Below are 16,396 nucleotides of genomic sequence, written 5' to 3' on the forward strand. Positions count from 1 at the left end.
AACGTCATGGTGGCTCAAGAGCAATAGTCAGAGGATCACCAAACTCAGATGACATCCTCTTGGGACCATGAGTGTTTGTGCCAATGCATCCAATTGTTTTTGAGATATAGGTCAGGACCAAAGTGGTGGACCAGCCAAGAGACAACGCCATTCCTGTAAAGCCTCGTGGCTTGTGTGGATAATAAACTTAAAAAAAAATCAATAGCTTGAGGCCACTGAGCGATGCATTACAGTAAGTTCTGTACATTTGAAAGACAACGGTCTGTATGTTTCTATGACTGCTTTCAGATCGGACATTTTCCGGAACTTTTTCCCAGGGAAATGTGAAGACTCACGTGTCCACAAACGTTACTCCAACTTTTCCCACCAGCCCCTTTTGTAACATGTCCAGAAGATGAGTCTGAAAACAGATTATGATTAACTGACACTTCAGGAGGCGTCCTGATGCCCCAAACATGGACTGCTAAAAGCAAACACTCCATGTAAATGCGTTTTTGTGACATTCTTTGCCCCCATTGTCTGCTTTATTATAGCGTAAAAGCAATAAATAGTGTCCTTGTATAGAGGCTGCCTCTGTCAAAGCAGCGACTGTGTGCGGATGGACCAGAAGCTCTTGATCTCCCACGGGAAGATTGGCAGCGGTCAGGGAATGAGGTCTGAAATTGAGAGCACTTACAGAGAGGGAGTGCGTTCGGCACGGCTGCAGCCGCCACCTCTTTCACTCGCGGTTAATTTCCAATTTCACAAAGGTGTCCCTCCCAAGATGCTTATTTTGCAGAGTCCCAACAAAAGGAGGGAGTCTCCTCTGCCGGACAACGAGTGACTTTGCTGTGGGGGAGGACCGACGGGCCACGTGGGTCCAGCCCCTCCGACACTGTTGCTGCCGCAGTGACTGACTGTAAATCCATCCGTTTAAAATTGCCTTAGTATTCGAGCTACATTAAATTCTCATTCCATCGCCCCCCCCCACACCTGGTGGCTGCGTCGCATGATTTAAATGTCAAGTCAGCCCCGTCCTCGTATCGCATCACAGCAGAGCCTCTGCAATGCTGTATCTAAAAGGAACAGTTTGACATTGTGGGACACAAGCCTAATCTCTTTCTTGCTGAGTGTTAACATTATGAGACTGATACCCACTCAGTGTCGCGCGGCCAAACTCTCGCTGTGTTGTGTAACCTCCAATTTTGTGGGGATTCTTGTGAATTTTTGCTCGTCCCTTCTGCCCTATGAAAATTATGACCCGCCAGGTTTGCCGATCCGGAGCCCAGCCTCGACTGGAGGCCGCAGCCATGACGCCTCAGTCGCTTTTCAACCTGCCTCGCCCCTGCTCGGGACCTCCACCCCTCAATCGCACTTTTTTCCTCCTGTGAAACCATTTATCAACATGTTCAAACTACTCCCTGAGACTGTGGTCTGCGTACACTTGCCATTACACATCACATCTTGTATTGGAAATTTGGAAAACGACACCATCTCGTGATGAATAAGCCTTTCGCCTGAAACTGCTGATCTATCCCTTAAGGCTGCTGGAAGTCGTCGTCACCCCTCAGGGCGGACTTGATGGCCCTTGGTACCAGACAGCAGGGAGAGGAAGAGCCTCTTCCGTCAAAAGGTAGAGTCAACACTCCAGTATGTAGCTCGAGGACAAGATCTGCATGTTCCATTAAGATGAGAAACAGAAAGCAGATGTCATAAAACACGGCGGTGTCGCTCACAAAGCGCCTCGTGTTTCTGAGGAACCTCAGCCCGGCTGCACCGGAGAGGAGTGGACTACAGTGGGAGGGGCTATTTGCATAACCGCGAGGGAGCAATGCTGCTGACTCCAGACGAAACGCTGACAGATGGTTTTAATTCCATTAAGTGAGCTTCTGTGAGGGGACAGAGTAGCAGCTGATCTACGGCAGAGGAGCGACGCGCTCTTTTATGTTCACAGCACTGCACCTGACTCTAAAGGGATGGGGAGCTGCGGATAAGGAAGACAGACAGATAACCAATCACGGCGAGAGGTGGCACAGGGCCGAGAGGTCGGCCGGGCAGATTACATCCCTCAAGGCCATTGACCACACATGGAAATTGAGCTGAGTGGATTGTCACTTATATGGCCGCTATAGTCATCACACGTGGTGATTCCGGTTCGCCGTCAAGGACAGCTGGATGTAAGCAATCCTGGGGCCATTATATACAGCAGTGTGTCTTCTCCGAGGAAGTTCGAGAAGGAGCGGCCGCTTCATTTCGTATCTATTTGATGGAAGGCTTTCAGTTCAAAAGGCAGTGAAATGTGACTGACTGGAAGGTTTTCAGTCAACGCAAAGTGCGGGAAATTAATTGAGACCAGCGCCGTGTCCCAGTCAGTCACTGCTTCTTGTGCTGCTCTAAAACATTACACTTTGTGCTGTTTATGCAGCGAGCGCAGATGAAATCAATGGATCCTTTTGAACGCACAGAAAATGATAAAAGACTCATCAGCAGCCAAGCAAACCAAAGTTTTTCAGAGGTGTGGGCAATTTTTGGTGACACTTTTTAATGCGTCTTTTGCCACTAATGGATTCATACAAAAGTCTGTTATGAGCCAATGATAATACCACATTTGGGGTGTTTCCAAAATGTCCTTTAGAATCTCAACTAAAACATAATTATAGACAAATCATTGAGCAGTTAGACATGGATCAGCAACATTTCTGTATTACTGTATACAAAGGCGGTGTTGTGTTCACTTGGAATAGTTTAGTGGTACAGCAATATCAATCTATTTTTATGGCTATATTTGTTTAAAAAATGTTGTCCCTTGGCTGAACAGTATTATTGATGCTACTGTCTGTAGCAGATCTGCATCGGTTATCAATGGACAGAAGGGTTCAGACAGCCCGAATGTTTTCAAACTGACAGACATGTTTCACAGTATTAACTCAAAAGCTTCCAGCTGACTTTTCTTACATTAATGAAACAAACCATCAGGGTTGGTTACAATATTTTTTAAAAAGAATATTGTCAAATTGTCAAATTTTTGAAAATGCAATTGCAAATTTGACCTTTTGAACATATTTGCATACTGAAAGATATACAGAGGGAATGTGTGTGATCCTTGTTTGGTCTTATATTGTGTTACAAAACTCAGTAATTTATTATTTTTCAATCACGTTTATTTCTGTCCTGTGGCCTCTGTTTCTTTCCCTGTGCGTAAGGCAAGAGTGACATTGACCTGCCGCCTCAAGGGTCACGCCCAGAAAACGATCAAAGTTTCACGCGCGAACGGCCGAACATAAATAATGTTAATGTACTTTTGTGCTTTGCATCAGATTTAACCTCGGCCCTGCTGGAGGGGAACCATCGATCTTCTCATTCGTCTTCCGGACACTTTGTGACTTTGATCCAGTGTTTCGCCTTTGACTGCGTCACTCCACACCAGTCTGCTTTGTAATGTCTTCATTTTCTGCTCCATCCCTAACCCATTTTACTGTGTGCACGCAGCTGGGTTTTGTAATGGGACCTCATTACCAGGCCCAGTGCCCAGGGAAGGCATTTGATCCTGACTGTAAACCTCAAATGCTTCGTTCACGAGCCCCAGGGCTAAAAAGGGACAGACTGAGGAGGACACACCACTCTGTCAGCTTTAGTGAATGTAGGATTCATAATTTGGACAGCGTGTCGGTGATGAACAGCCATACTTTTGAACCAACGATCATATGTTCCAACTCGTCAAATGAAAGAAATAGCTTTCATATGCCCAATTATCTTTATCTTTTGCCAAGGTGGTATCTTTGTTTCAAGGTGAAAAACATAGATGCATTTTCTCAGTCTTCCCCAGAAATAGCAGAAGGATTGTGGGATCATTTAATGTTTTCATATTAGTGAGGAAAACTGATATAGGTGACATTAGTGCTGTGGTTTTAGGGAAAGTAATAAGCTCTTAGTCCACCACTGTGGTACAGACAGAAATATCTCAATAACTATGGGTTGGATTTTTTTTATGAGTTTCTTATAAGTTTCATATAAGTCAAAATTTGAAATTTGTGATTGACTTTCCCACCAACCTTTGCACGTTTTTATATCGGTTAACATTATACTGGCTAAATATTAGCATCTAACGGTGATGGTGAAGCACATCACGCGCAGCCTCATCCGTCTTCACCGGCTTCTGGTCAAGTCTGGCATCGTGTACAAAATCCTCCCTTTCACCTGTAAAAACCCTCCGTGCCCTATTTTTCCTTTATGGTCTTGACTTGGCACAAGACGCGGTTCCAACCCATCCTCTGCAGCGTATGCCTCTGCAGTAGCAGGAGGGTAAATGAGATCTGTCAGAGACCAACTTGTCATTGACGAGTGGGAGACAGAAAACGGGGCCACTTTGTCCTGTGTGATCTCGGGGGTAACACGCCTTGCATCTCATCTCCTGAGGGCAACAAGCTACACCCTTTTACCGGGCACATCTCTGAAAGGCTCTGAGTTATGTCACCATTGATCAACGGCAATGTTCACCACACCGTGTCTCAAGATGAGTTGGCTCCACGGCCCTTAATCTGAAAATGCCTTGGCCCCGTAGAGCTCGTGTCGCATACTGAATCAGACCCACGGGTAGAGTATTGAGTTATACATTTTCCTTGCTTAGTGCGTGCAGATGATAGAAGGACGGCATTTGAAGCAGGAGGACTTTATAATTTCATGAGGTAAAAAGAAAAATGGATTTCTAGATTTTTCATTTCGAATTTCAGCTAAGTGCCTAAATCCATATAGACCACAGCAAAATTCCCATCCGTCTACACACAACCATGCGTGAAGAAAGTGTCCATCATCCTGAGCCTCTGCCTCCCCCAGCTGGTTCAACTATGTCTTGCAAACACACACTGAAAGAACTGAAGACACTTTGTTTTTTTCCAGAACAGTAGAGCTTTTTAATAAACTTTTCGATTCACAAGTCATATTGCAGCTGACGTGATTAGTTTTTATATTACCAAAATCATTGAAAAAAATGCAGTATCATAAATATATGGCAACATTTCATATATACTTTTTTTTGTACATATTTCATTTGAAAAGGTCCCTTAGTTGTAGAAGCAAGTGTACAACCAACCTAAAACTCTGACGGGAGTCTGAATGATTCGGCACAGTATTTTCCCAAAGAGAACCATTTTAAATACAAGTTTGATCCTTATTTTAAAAAGGGGCTGCTGCAGGCTACAAAGTGAAAATATTGCTTTGATCGTGACATTTTATTGCCTAAGAGACTTCCTGATTATCTTGCGAGGTCCACTCATTGAAAAAAGGTACAATATTTTTGACACATATTCAATTAAATAATGGATATATATAAAAAAGGCAATATTGGCAAAAAGCAGAAGCATACAGTATAAGTGCATTTACAAAAAAATAAACTTTCTCTGAATATTTAAAAGATACAAATGCGGAAAATTTGGAGTGTGACCGTCTGGTTTAACGGTGTAAAGCTGAGTCATGGTCAAACAGAGACACTTTCAGCCAATGAAGGAGTGAGACGATTAACAGGAAGACTTGTCTTTTGTGCCGCTCTCCTCGGCCGCGTGCATCTTTTTGTTCCATTCCTCCCTTTCTGATTCAATCGCCCTCTTTACCCTCAGTTTACTCATCGATCCATCTCCTCATGGATTTTTATTCATTTTTTTGTTGTTGTTGTTGTTGTCATTCAGTGCCAATCTTCATCGTCATCATCTTCTCCCTCAGATGACTCCTCGTGGCTGCTGACCTCCGCCTGCTCCGTCAATCCGTTCCCATTTCCTCCTTGATGAGCAGCCGCCGCTGCAGATGCAGCAGCAGCAGCAGCTGCAGCCTTCCTGGCTCGAGCTTCGGCTGCTGCCTGCTCCTCTTCCTGTTTCAGACGCAGCGCCGCGGCCTTCTTCTCCTGCTCGGCGTGACTCTTCATGTGGGCGCTTCGACTCTTCACCTTATAAAACACCCTAAAATACAAAGAGAAAAAAACACAGTAGCAGCAACCAACATACCGACCAGTCACCCATTTGTCGCAAAATCCAGACAAGGAACCAGCGGCAGAGATATAAAATGAAAACAACGTACCTGCCACATTTCTTGCATGGAAATACTGCGTCCGGATCCGGCGGGGGCTTCGCCGGCGCTCTGCTCTTCTTCGCCGCAGGCTCGGCCCGAGGCCTGTGATGTGCTGACTGAAGAGGATGAGCCTCCTTATTCACAGCGTCTGGCTGTTTGATCACCAGCACTGTTGCCGCCTGGAGCACCAAAGAAGTACAAAAAAAAATTGCTCTGTAGTTTACTATTTTGCTTCAGTGGCTGTAAAACACCACCAGCCTTCGAGACACAAAATGTTAAAGTTCCTCTCCTGGCGTCGATAGAATCCCTGAAAACTTGTCTCCGTTCCGCAAAATTACATATTGAGAAGTTATTTCTTCTTTCTGACATAATGATTATTTTGTCAAATGTATTTATCAAGAAAACAAGAGTAAGACTTACATAGTCATGAGCCTGCAATGACTGGTCGACGCTGGCCTGCTGGCTGCTCTCATGAACGTGGTCGTAGGAAACATCCCTCTTGTCGTCCCCATCCGTCTCTCCTGGAGCCAGTCTCGACTGTTGTGAACTCTGGGATGAAGACATTCCTTTAAAAATTCTAATTTCTAATTCTAATTTCCACATTAAAATCCACGAAATGATAACAACTTTCTCCTATTATCATGTCTCAGACTGAGAAAAGACTGTTCCACGTGCATATATAAAATGAACTGAATATTTGTTATATTTAACCACAAGTCACTGAGGTGCAATTGATCGACTCTACCTTGACATCCACCACGGCCTCTGCATGCTTGTCCCCTGGTGAATCTGGAGGACCGAAGGTTAAAATCCCGTTGCGGCCGATCTTCACCTGTTTCTTGTACGTGTAGTAGAACTCTACGCATTGAGCAACAGTCTTGGTCTGCACCTTTAAGCCGGACCAACAAACACGCAGAAGCAAATGTTAGTAATTGTACAAATTCTCTTTGTACTCTGTACAAGGTGCATATTTAAAGTTTTCTGACACCCATCACCACATTTCCCATATATCCAGTTACTGTACTTCCGGACTCAAAGAGGATGTGGCTTGTTGTTTATTTTGAAAGTTTTCTTCTTGCTTGCACTTTTTTTTCTTTTACATTTTAGCTCTGTTTGCGTTGAAAGAGGAGAGTTGCCTCTTCCTGTTTGTAATCATGCAGATTTTCCAACACGTCTGATTTTGCTTATGTTATGAATACAGTCACGGTCCAGCAATGACTGAAATTCTTCATTTGTATGATCACAATCTCTCCAATGTATTTTTAGATATATTTTTTTTTACAATGATCTGCGCACTTGTTGATGCTGCAGGGCAAAATTAAAGAGCGTACCAGTTTCTGCACCAGAAAGAAGTCCTTCCTGTAAGCAGAGATCCCCTTGTTGAAGTAGCGCTTCTCCTCTGCGGTCCAGCTGTCGGAGCCTGCGAGATTATTCAGACGCAGTCAAAACGAATTGCGTTCTTACAAGAATGAGGAAACATTTAGAGAGAAATCATATTAAAAAAAGACAGGAAGAGGAAGGAACATAAAGGCAATCTGGGAATCTGTTAGAGTAGATAGCGGTGATATACATTAATACGCCTCCATTTCCCTGTAAGGTAAATACTCACCTGAGTAGTGATAACCTGCCAGGTGATGGTTTTGGGGGAAAACTGGGTCCTGAAGCATCAAACGTCCAAGTGTTTCCTTAACAAATCAGCATCACAAGTGAGTTCATCATTGTTTTACAAGTAAAGCGTTTAAGTGCATCACGGTAATAACACTTCTTACAGCAAAGAGTTTCTGAATTTCAAGAAGTCGACCAAGACTGGGAGTCACAATACTTACAAGAAAATCACCTCCACATTCATGTAAACAGTGTAAAACCAGCTCCTGGTTGGTTCCTCCACCTCTGAGCACACTGGAACAGGCCATGCTCATCAAACCCTCCACTAGAGAAGAAAAAGGGAGGTGGATGGTGACAAAAAATAAAATGTAAAAAAAGCACACATGAAATAGGTAACATAACAGTCAATGTGCCACATGCAATGTGAGATACTAACTGCTCTCTTGGTTGCCGTGTTTAAGGCGGGAGTTGTCCACAGGGACCCAAACCAAGTCGGCTTTGTGCTCGTCGAACGGGGAGGACAGTTGATCCTGCAAATTGGGGATTTCTGCCTGGTAATGCTGCCCGATATTGATACGCCTGGACATGGAAGAAAAAAAAAAAGAGTGGATAGCAGAGTTAAGGACATTAAGTGATCTTTTTTTTGGGACAAATATTGAAAACCATAGGAGCCTGTTTAGATGTTCGAAGTGGTACTTACGGTTCCAGGCTAACTGGCGTGCCATCGGTGATCATGGGCAGAACAGGGGGTGTAATGTCTGAACTTGCTAAAAAAACAAGAGAAAAAGACAACGCGTTTTCAAATAATCTCAGAAAGTCTATTTGACCAAAAGGGCAAAAGCGACAACCAAGACTTACTGGAGCGCAACAGGCTGCGTGTCGAAGACTTGGGTGTCACCGGCGGAGGCAGGATCTGGCTGCCCACAGCCATGCTGGTCATCAAGGTGGAGAAATAGAGTCCCGAGCCCTCGCGCACAGGTGAGAGGATGGGCGGAGGCGTGTAGGGCGGCAGGATGAGGGGGTGGTCCGGCATGCGCACCGGGGAGCGCAGGTTGCTCTGGTAAGAGGTGATGCTGGAGTAGACGGATGGGGCGATGAAGGTGGCCGGCTTGGGAGGAGGGATGATGAGGGGCTCCGGGCGAGGGCGGCGCTTGAATTTGGATTTTCCATCCTCATCCAGCCCCGGGTCGTTTTCACCGTCCTGGATAAAGGAGAGATTCCGGTGCGTCGTCACACCACCCAACTGTGAACCAGCTACTGAGCTTGAACTATAAATGTTTTCATTAAAATCAAATGCGATTTCTAGCAAGAGCCACTTAGCGTATTAGCTCTCTGTATAATAGTCCTTTCATTTTCAGAGTCTTTCCCATGGTGGATTCCAAGTGCCTTGACATGCACAAGGGATTCACATTGTTACCGTTTATAATTTGATCTACTTGATAAGAAACAGTCACTGTCTTCTCTTTTGTATCAGAACTGCCAAAGCAAAGCAAACATTTCCTACTACTGCTGCTGCTGCTTCATATTAAACGATTTCAACTGGATGGATTCTATTGAGAAGCAGTCACAGGATTATTAAGTATCAATTATTAAACAATAATTTCTGACTGAATTCCCCATTTACATTTTTTTGGATTGCTACGTGACCATGGAGTGGAAATCTTTAAGACTATGCAACAACTACCGGTCACATTATTAGGTAAGCCTTTTTATTCAATTATCCAATCAAACAATCGTTTAGCAGTAATGAAATCGTGGTCGAATAAATGTTCACATTAAACATCCGAATGGGGGAAAATGTGATCTCAGGGACTTGGATATGATTGTTGGTGCCAGGCGGATTTTGTTTGAGTATTTCTGTAACTGCTGATCTCTAAGGATTGGAGTTTTTATTCAACATAGTGCCAAAATCTAAAAAAACATCCACTGAGGCCACGTCGCTGTGAATTATCAGACTGGTTTGAAGTGACAGCGAGGCTCTGATAACTCAGATAACCACCACTTTACAACTGTGGCGAGCAGAACAGCGTCTCCGAATGAACATGTTAAACTATGAAGACTGATACTGGAGACTGAGGAAAAATGTAGCCTGGTCTGATGGATCTGGATAACCGCTGAGATATGCAGACGGTCGGGCCAGCATGACTCCACGGACCCAATCTGCCTTGTGTTGGGGTCCCTTAACAACAATCAATCGTTGTGTTAAAAGGTCAATATCGTTGCTGATCATGTGCAGCATGATGACGCAACATGTCAACAATGCAAAAAAATCTTCTCAAATTAGTTTCAAAAACACGACAATGAGTTCAGTGAACTTCAGCGGCCTCCCCGGTCACCACATCTGAATCCAACACAACACAAGGCGATTGGCAAAATGAACGTGCAGCTGACAAATCTGCAGAAATGACGTGATGTAATCACTTCAACATGAACCAGAATGTCTAAGGAGAATTTCCAACATTTGTGGCATCAATACAACGAAGATCTGAGGCTGACCACTGATCTTATTTTGTCATTTTGAAACTGGACTGGACAACATCACAGTTCTCCCAAAATAAAAAGTTTTCCTATCCCACTTGTCGAAATCAAGCTTCATGATGAACCTACACAACCACTTTTAAACAGCTGTTCAGCAGATTGTGGTAAAAGTTGGTGAGTCACATTAATATCATCTAATCCACACCCAACATGTTGTTGACTGGTCAGGGCCTCAGACGCTCATCGGTGAGGTTCTCAGTAAATAACTTCACTCGTGGTTTCCCTGCAGGCTTGCAGGGAGAAAACGTTGGCACCACTGATTTCAAACTGAATGATGCATGACAATCGGGGGAACGCAGAACCAACCTGGCCAAAAGTCTCCGTCATGGAGTTCCTGAGCGACCGGCGGCGAGCCACGATGACGGAGGGTTTGCGGTCGGACTGTCCTGCGGGCCGCTCGCCCTGGCCGAGACGCCCCTGCGCCCAGCCACCCTGAGGATCGATTTGGCTCCTGTGCACTGGCACGGAGACGGGGATGACCAGGGGCACCATGGTGGCCTGTCTGCCTGAGGAACCGTCTTCCTGTTGAGGCACAGAAGGAAGAAGAAAAAAGAGAGGAAGATGAGGAGATATGAGAGAGAGAGAGCGTTACAGGATAGTTACACATGTTCTTCCACACATGAAAGTTCAGTTTCAAATCACCTACAACATTAATTTTCATTAAAAGTCAATAAGCTGAAACAATGAACTGATTATGAAGAATGTCGCTCATTAACTTATAACAAGAACGGCGAACTAATCAATTGTTGGACTGTTTCAGCTTTAAATTGCGTGAAGCAATGTATTGCCTACTTCACCATAAATGTTGAATTCACTGTGCAGATATTCGATTTTAATATCAAAAAGCCTGATAAAAATTTTCAGAAATCCTGATTTATACTATTGGGAGAGAAAGATATTTAAAAAATCAGATTTACAATTTACTCTCCAGGCAAATAAACCAGAGAGTTTGGACACGTTAATCTCTTCCGCTAAATCGGGAAAAACGTGCCGTTTGCCAAACACAATACAACAGCGCTGGGTTGGCGAACGGCAATATTAAACCTGTTTGGGGTGTGTTGTATTGGCGCACAGAGGAGTGTAGCTGTGCAAGATGACAGCTCAGCCCCTCCCTAGCTCCGCTGAATGACTGGGAAACAGCCTGAGGAATGTGGAGGTGTGCAGACATGCAGCTCGTCCGACTGAACATCCAGCGTTCACCTTCTGCACTGAAAGCGAGTAGGTCCCTGTGCTGGGGGGGGTGGGGGCGATTAAAAATACTAACAAGTTTACTGCATGTTTAACTGAGCTGCTGAAGAGAACATTAAGGATCCGGCTGCCGTGGGTGTGCCACTCAAAATGTAAACATCATAAACCCTGAACAACAAGGTTAAAGGTATCGCCTTTCTCGCAGCGATTAAAATTAGAACAATACTCAAAAATCGACATCGTCAATAATAGCCGTTCAGGTTGCACCGTTATTTGGTGCATGACAATATACTGTTAAAGAAGGACTGTGCAAACTTGAAGGAAGGCCTTGCTATGGCTGAGGCCCGACAGCTGTAGGAATCCAGTAAACAGACCCAAGAAGAGGATTTTGTAAACCACGGGGGAAGTTCTGCATAGAAACAAGAGTTCTTCCTCTTTGTACAACTGCATGTCAACTTTGCCAAAAAAGTGCACTGAACTGCACAGATTAGCCCTCGCCACATTCTCCCTCAGGTAAATTGACGCTAAAGCAAGTGTTTTCATTGCTGTTAAAATGACCACAAATTAAAAGTTAACACAGTGCAAGTGAAATGGGTGATTTGTTGACCTTGACAATTTTTTGCCTCTCTGACGCCGTCTGCGCTAGAGTCTCCAAGTTGATCTCCTTGGACGCCCTCCTCTTCCTACGGGAGATCTGGATGACCCCTCCTGTAGCCGCCTGGCTTTCCCCTGCTCTCTGTCCGCCTGCTACTCCATTCTGGGACGGGGGAGGCTCTTTAGATCCTTGAGACCAGATGTTTGTCAAAGGGGGACCCGGTGGGGACTGTCCCTCTCTGGAAAGGCGGCGCGAGCGCCGTGGGGCCGCCGCTTGACCGTCAGAGGTCTCTGCGGGATCAGTGGCGACCTTTTCCGGACATGGATCAGGCACGGCTGACATCTCACAGGCTTCGGCCTGCGGCTCCACAGGCGGGGCTTCCTCCTTTGTAGACGCCGCATCAGGCGGACAGGGATCGGGAGACTGATACGCTGCAAAGTTTTGGGTCTGTGGCTGTTTTGGTTGCACCTGTAGTTGTGTCGTTGCGTCTTGCTGGGGCACATTTTGTTGTTGCAGCTGCTGCTGCTGCATTTGCTGGATTTGTTGCTGTCGCCCCTGCAGCTGTTGCTGGCGATATTGCTGCATCTGCTGCAGTTGTTGCTGTTGCATTTGATGCTGTTGGATTTGGTGCTGCTGTTGTTGCAAATGCTGTTGCTGCTGTTGCAGCTGGAGGTGATGCTGTTGCTGCAACTGCTGTTGCTGCTGCTGCTGCTGCTGTTGCTGCTGCTGCTGCTGATGGTGCATTTTTTGCTGCTGCATATGGTGCAGCAGCTGTTGTTGAGTTTTAGGTTGCTCACCGTAGGCCAGGCTTGGCATTGACTTGTTCCCTGGAAAAACAGGGTAATAGCCAGATGAGAACTGCTGCTTGGTGGGTCTGAACGTTGTCTGGAAGGGCTGCAGCATGGACCCCTGCAAGGTGTGAGACGGCACGTGGGGTTGACCCTGGAGCTCTACACCTTTGTGGCCCTGCTGATATGCTTGCAGCTGGGCCTGGTGCATCGCAGCCACAGCGTGCTGCTCCCACTCGAGCCCCCTCCCCTGAGCCTGGTTGGCATCTCTATAAACCTCAGCAGGTCCCGGCAGTTGGTTTTCTCCCCCCATCGGCAGAGCGACACCCTCGTGGACCCCTTTGTGGAACGCCATCTGACCCCTGACGTTCACTCCGCCCATATATGGGCCAAAGTTCTGCCCCCAGGCTGACACGGGGGCCTCCTGGGTCCAGCCGGGGGCCTGAACGGAGTCCTGGTGCATCCACTTTACTGGAGCGGCCTGTTGATAGTGTGGTAAACTTTGGGGGCCCTTCTCCGGGTTGTAAACACCAGAGCTGCTCGCAGAGTCACTGTGACTGGACTCTAAAGTAGGAGGTGCCATACCATAATAAACCTCCCCTGAATGCTGTGCAGACTCTTTCATGGCTGCAGCCCGATGCTTGCCGCTCTTGTCAGTATTCACATGAGGAGGGAGACTCATGCTAATGTTGTACGGTATGGAAATGACAGAGATGTCAGCCTCGATTGCTGGGCCGTGCGAAACCAACGTATTGCCTCCGTAGTGTGTCGCCTGGGGCTGAGAGATCCTTTGTTTTAATCCTGTGTACAGGAGGTATTCGGGAGGAAATATATATCCCAAAGGAAAAGTGCAGGGTGGACAACATGCAACCCTCCGTCCAGAATCAAATCTGAGGTCCGCTGTCCATTCTTCTCCTCATCCTCTTTAGGCTGCCGGACCTTATGAGAGAAGGGAGGGGGGGTTAGACACTTTTTTTTTTTTTTGCCCTTTTCCTCTGACAAGACAAGCGTACAAAAAAAGTTTTCAGTCGACTTTCACTAGTGTGCAGCCAAAGAGGAAACTGAGGCCTACGCAACGCAAATAGCCATGTCACTGAAGTCACAACTCATCAGACAGGAGAGAGAGAGAGAGAGAGGGGGATCAACATATAGCTCCATATTAATATCTGTGCAGAGGGCATGTTACATACGCCGTGAGTCTCGAAGCAGCCAACGGCGACGAGGAGGCGCCTCGCGGTTCAGCTGCCATTTGGCTAAACAAGAAATACAGGAAGCGAAGGGGCTCGTGCAATCACCCGGGCGATGGCCACTGATGTTATGTGAGAGAAAACACATCGGCAACTAGGAAGAGCCGAGAGCAGTTAGGCAACACGGCAGATTGACGCGAGCATTTAGTTGAGCATTTAGTTGAGCACAGTGTGTGTGTGTGTGTGTGTGTGTGTGTGTGTGCGTGCGTGTGTGTTATATACCTTATCAGTGGTGCACAGAGCTCTCCATGGCCAGCTCCATGGAGTCACTTTGGTTTCGATCAAAGTCGACTGCATGCAGCCGCGCTAGACGGATCGTGCGCAGAACATGTCATAACTTTCCCCCCCTCGAGTTCCACAGCGCACAAATATGGCGAACGCGGGGCGGCAATTGCAAAAAAAAAAATAAAAAAATCCAGAAACAGAGTCGCCTCGAAAGGTCCGCACGGGCTGGAGAGAGAGAGAGAGAGAGAGAGAGAAAACAAGGCTCATCTAACAACGCGCTGACGACGTTGCACGGCGCGTCCGTGAAGCCGTGCACTCCCAGGAAAACATGTCCACAACTTTTCTTTGGGTTCTGCCCCGCAAAGCGCCCGAGAGAGAATCCACCGCGCGCGCGTGAAGAGAACTCTCGCCGTGCGTCGCTCGCCGCCGCGCTGCCGCTTCCGCTGACTTCGGTGCTGCGCGGCGGAGCCCTGCGGGTCCGAGGCTCGCTGGTTCCGGCCTATCCGCAGCGTTCGGGGCGCTGCAATAAACTGCGCAAACACGCAGAAAGTTGTGCACCCACTCCCCCCCCCCACCCCCTCCGAACGGACCGCCTCGCCCCAAAACAGCTCAACTCACATCCTGTTATCCAATCCGATCGTCTGACCACTCCCATCGCCGTGTCCGCGTACGTTTGATTTCGCGTCCAGGCTGCCCCCGGGAGGCGGAGACTCGACTCGTCCACACGGAAACGGGTTGTGTGTTGTCCACACAGGGCCGTAGCCAGAACTTTTAAAGAAACTGAGCTCCAGTAGCCCCCTTCACCCCCCCCTGCCCCCCAAGACCTTCACACTTTATTAAATTTCTATTAATTAAAAAGCGAGAGTTCTTTACAAATAAAGTGTATTATTATTGTATATGTTATAGTAGTAGTAGTAGTAGTAGTAGTATTACTTAACTTTGTCAGTAATTAGTTATTATCTGAAAACTACAAGACTGAGGAACAGCTTCTTCCCTACAACGGTATCTGCCATAGCTACCATTACATGTTGCATATGTTTGTATATATCTTTCAAGTATTTGAAATATTTTAAGATTATGTATATACTTTTACTTTTAGTTCTGTATATATTCTTGCTTTTTCTTTCTTCCTCGTCTTGTTTTTATATTGCTGCTGGTTTCTCCGAAAGCTACCAATGAAATTTTGTTTGTGTTGTGTGGTATAATTCAGGAAATATGTATATGCTCTTGTTTTCCTTTTCCTGTAACTTGTGTTGTTGTTATTTATTTATTCTCTGACCGCAAGGCAAGTTTCCCATTTGGGATGAATAAAGAACTGAACTGAACATTAAAAATGTCGTTGTACATTTACTATGACAACAAAGCCTCTTATGTCTCTCACGTCTTAAAACCTGTCAAACAGTTGTGTTTGTCATTTTCATTCCGGCATCTCTATTCCAATGAATGTGATACTTCACATGCAGCAAGTTGGAGTTTAAAATGTTGCTGGCAAATTGATTGGAAAATCAAAAAATATTGTAGCCTACTGCTGCACAGCATTGAAAGGGGTAGTTCAGTGATTTTGAAGTGGGGTTGTATAAGTTACTTATTCATAGTTAATATGTCACCTTATGAAGATGGAGATCAGCGATGTCATTTAACGGAGTTTGGAGGAGAAATGGAAGTAGCGCAGGTCTCAGACCGACTGTTGCAGAGGGGACCACCGATAAACCTCTTTTTCGCCACATTTGAAAACATTCCCTTAAAAAAAAATCTGTTCAATTTTACGTTGGAGGACGTATTTTTTCACTGCTTCAGTTATCCAGCCAGACAGTCGTTTAAGTTTGCACTTTTTTTTTCAAGAGTACTTTGGCCAGGTATTCCTGCACCAACACCCCATGTTAGCTTTGAGTGACAGCTGATTTGCGGACTGGTACTCTGCCAGTGCTAGTTTGCGCAGTAATTGTGCTACTTCCATTTCCCCTCCAAACTCTGTTAAATTACATCGCTGATCACCACCTCCTTAAGGTAACATATTAACTATGCATAAGTAACTCATACAACCCCACTCCAAAATCACTGAACTATCCTTTTAATATGATGTAATTCTCTGAGCAGCACCCCTGCTCTGACTGAGTCTCCCTGGGTGTGGGCACTGAAAGGTGCACCAGAATCCACTGCTACGCCCCTGCTGC

At 45.9% G+C, this 16,396-nt stretch overlaps 1 protein-coding gene across 1 annotated transcript; it reads right to left on the reverse strand.

Moving 5' to 3' along the window:
• Positions 1-4,860: 4,860 nt before the first annotated feature.
• Positions 4,861-14,787, reverse strand: mideasa (mitotic deacetylase associated SANT domain protein a). Its single transcript, XM_035617795.2, has 13 exons — positions 14,220-14,787; positions 11,975-13,689; positions 10,486-10,701; positions 8,500-8,842; positions 8,342-8,408; positions 8,078-8,220; positions 7,863-7,966; positions 7,646-7,721; positions 7,368-7,456; positions 6,782-6,925; positions 6,457-6,585; positions 6,046-6,215; positions 4,861-5,927 (listed from the first exon to the last, which is right to left on the reverse strand). Exons 2-13 carry the CDS (start codon positions 13,430-13,432, stop codon positions 5,657-5,659), a joined length of 3,210 nt encoding a protein of 1,069 aa, XP_035473688.1. The 5' UTR covers positions 13,433-13,689; positions 14,220-14,787; the 3' UTR covers positions 4,861-5,656.
• Positions 14,788-16,396: the final 1,609 nt, after the last annotated feature.

This window comes from Scophthalmus maximus, chromosome 18, assembly GCF_022379125.1.
Source record: "Scophthalmus maximus strain ysfricsl-2021 chromosome 18, ASM2237912v1, whole genome shotgun sequence".
NCBI classification, from domain to species: Eukaryota; Metazoa; Chordata; class Actinopteri; order Pleuronectiformes; family Scophthalmidae; genus Scophthalmus; species Scophthalmus maximus.

Coding starts and splice junctions, on each gene's coding strand:
- mideasa (XM_035617795.2), bottom strand. CDS start 13,432: ATGAGTCTCCCTCCTCATGTGAATACTGACAAGAGCGGCAAGCATCGG. Junction 8,221..8,341: donor ACGCCAGTTAGCCTGGAACC/GTAAGTACCACT, acceptor TTCCATGTCCAG/GCGTATCAATATCGGGCAGC. Junction 6,216..6,456: donor CATTGCAGGCTCATGACTAT/GTAAGTCTTACT, acceptor TTGGTGCTCCAG/GCGGCAACAGTGCTGGTGAT.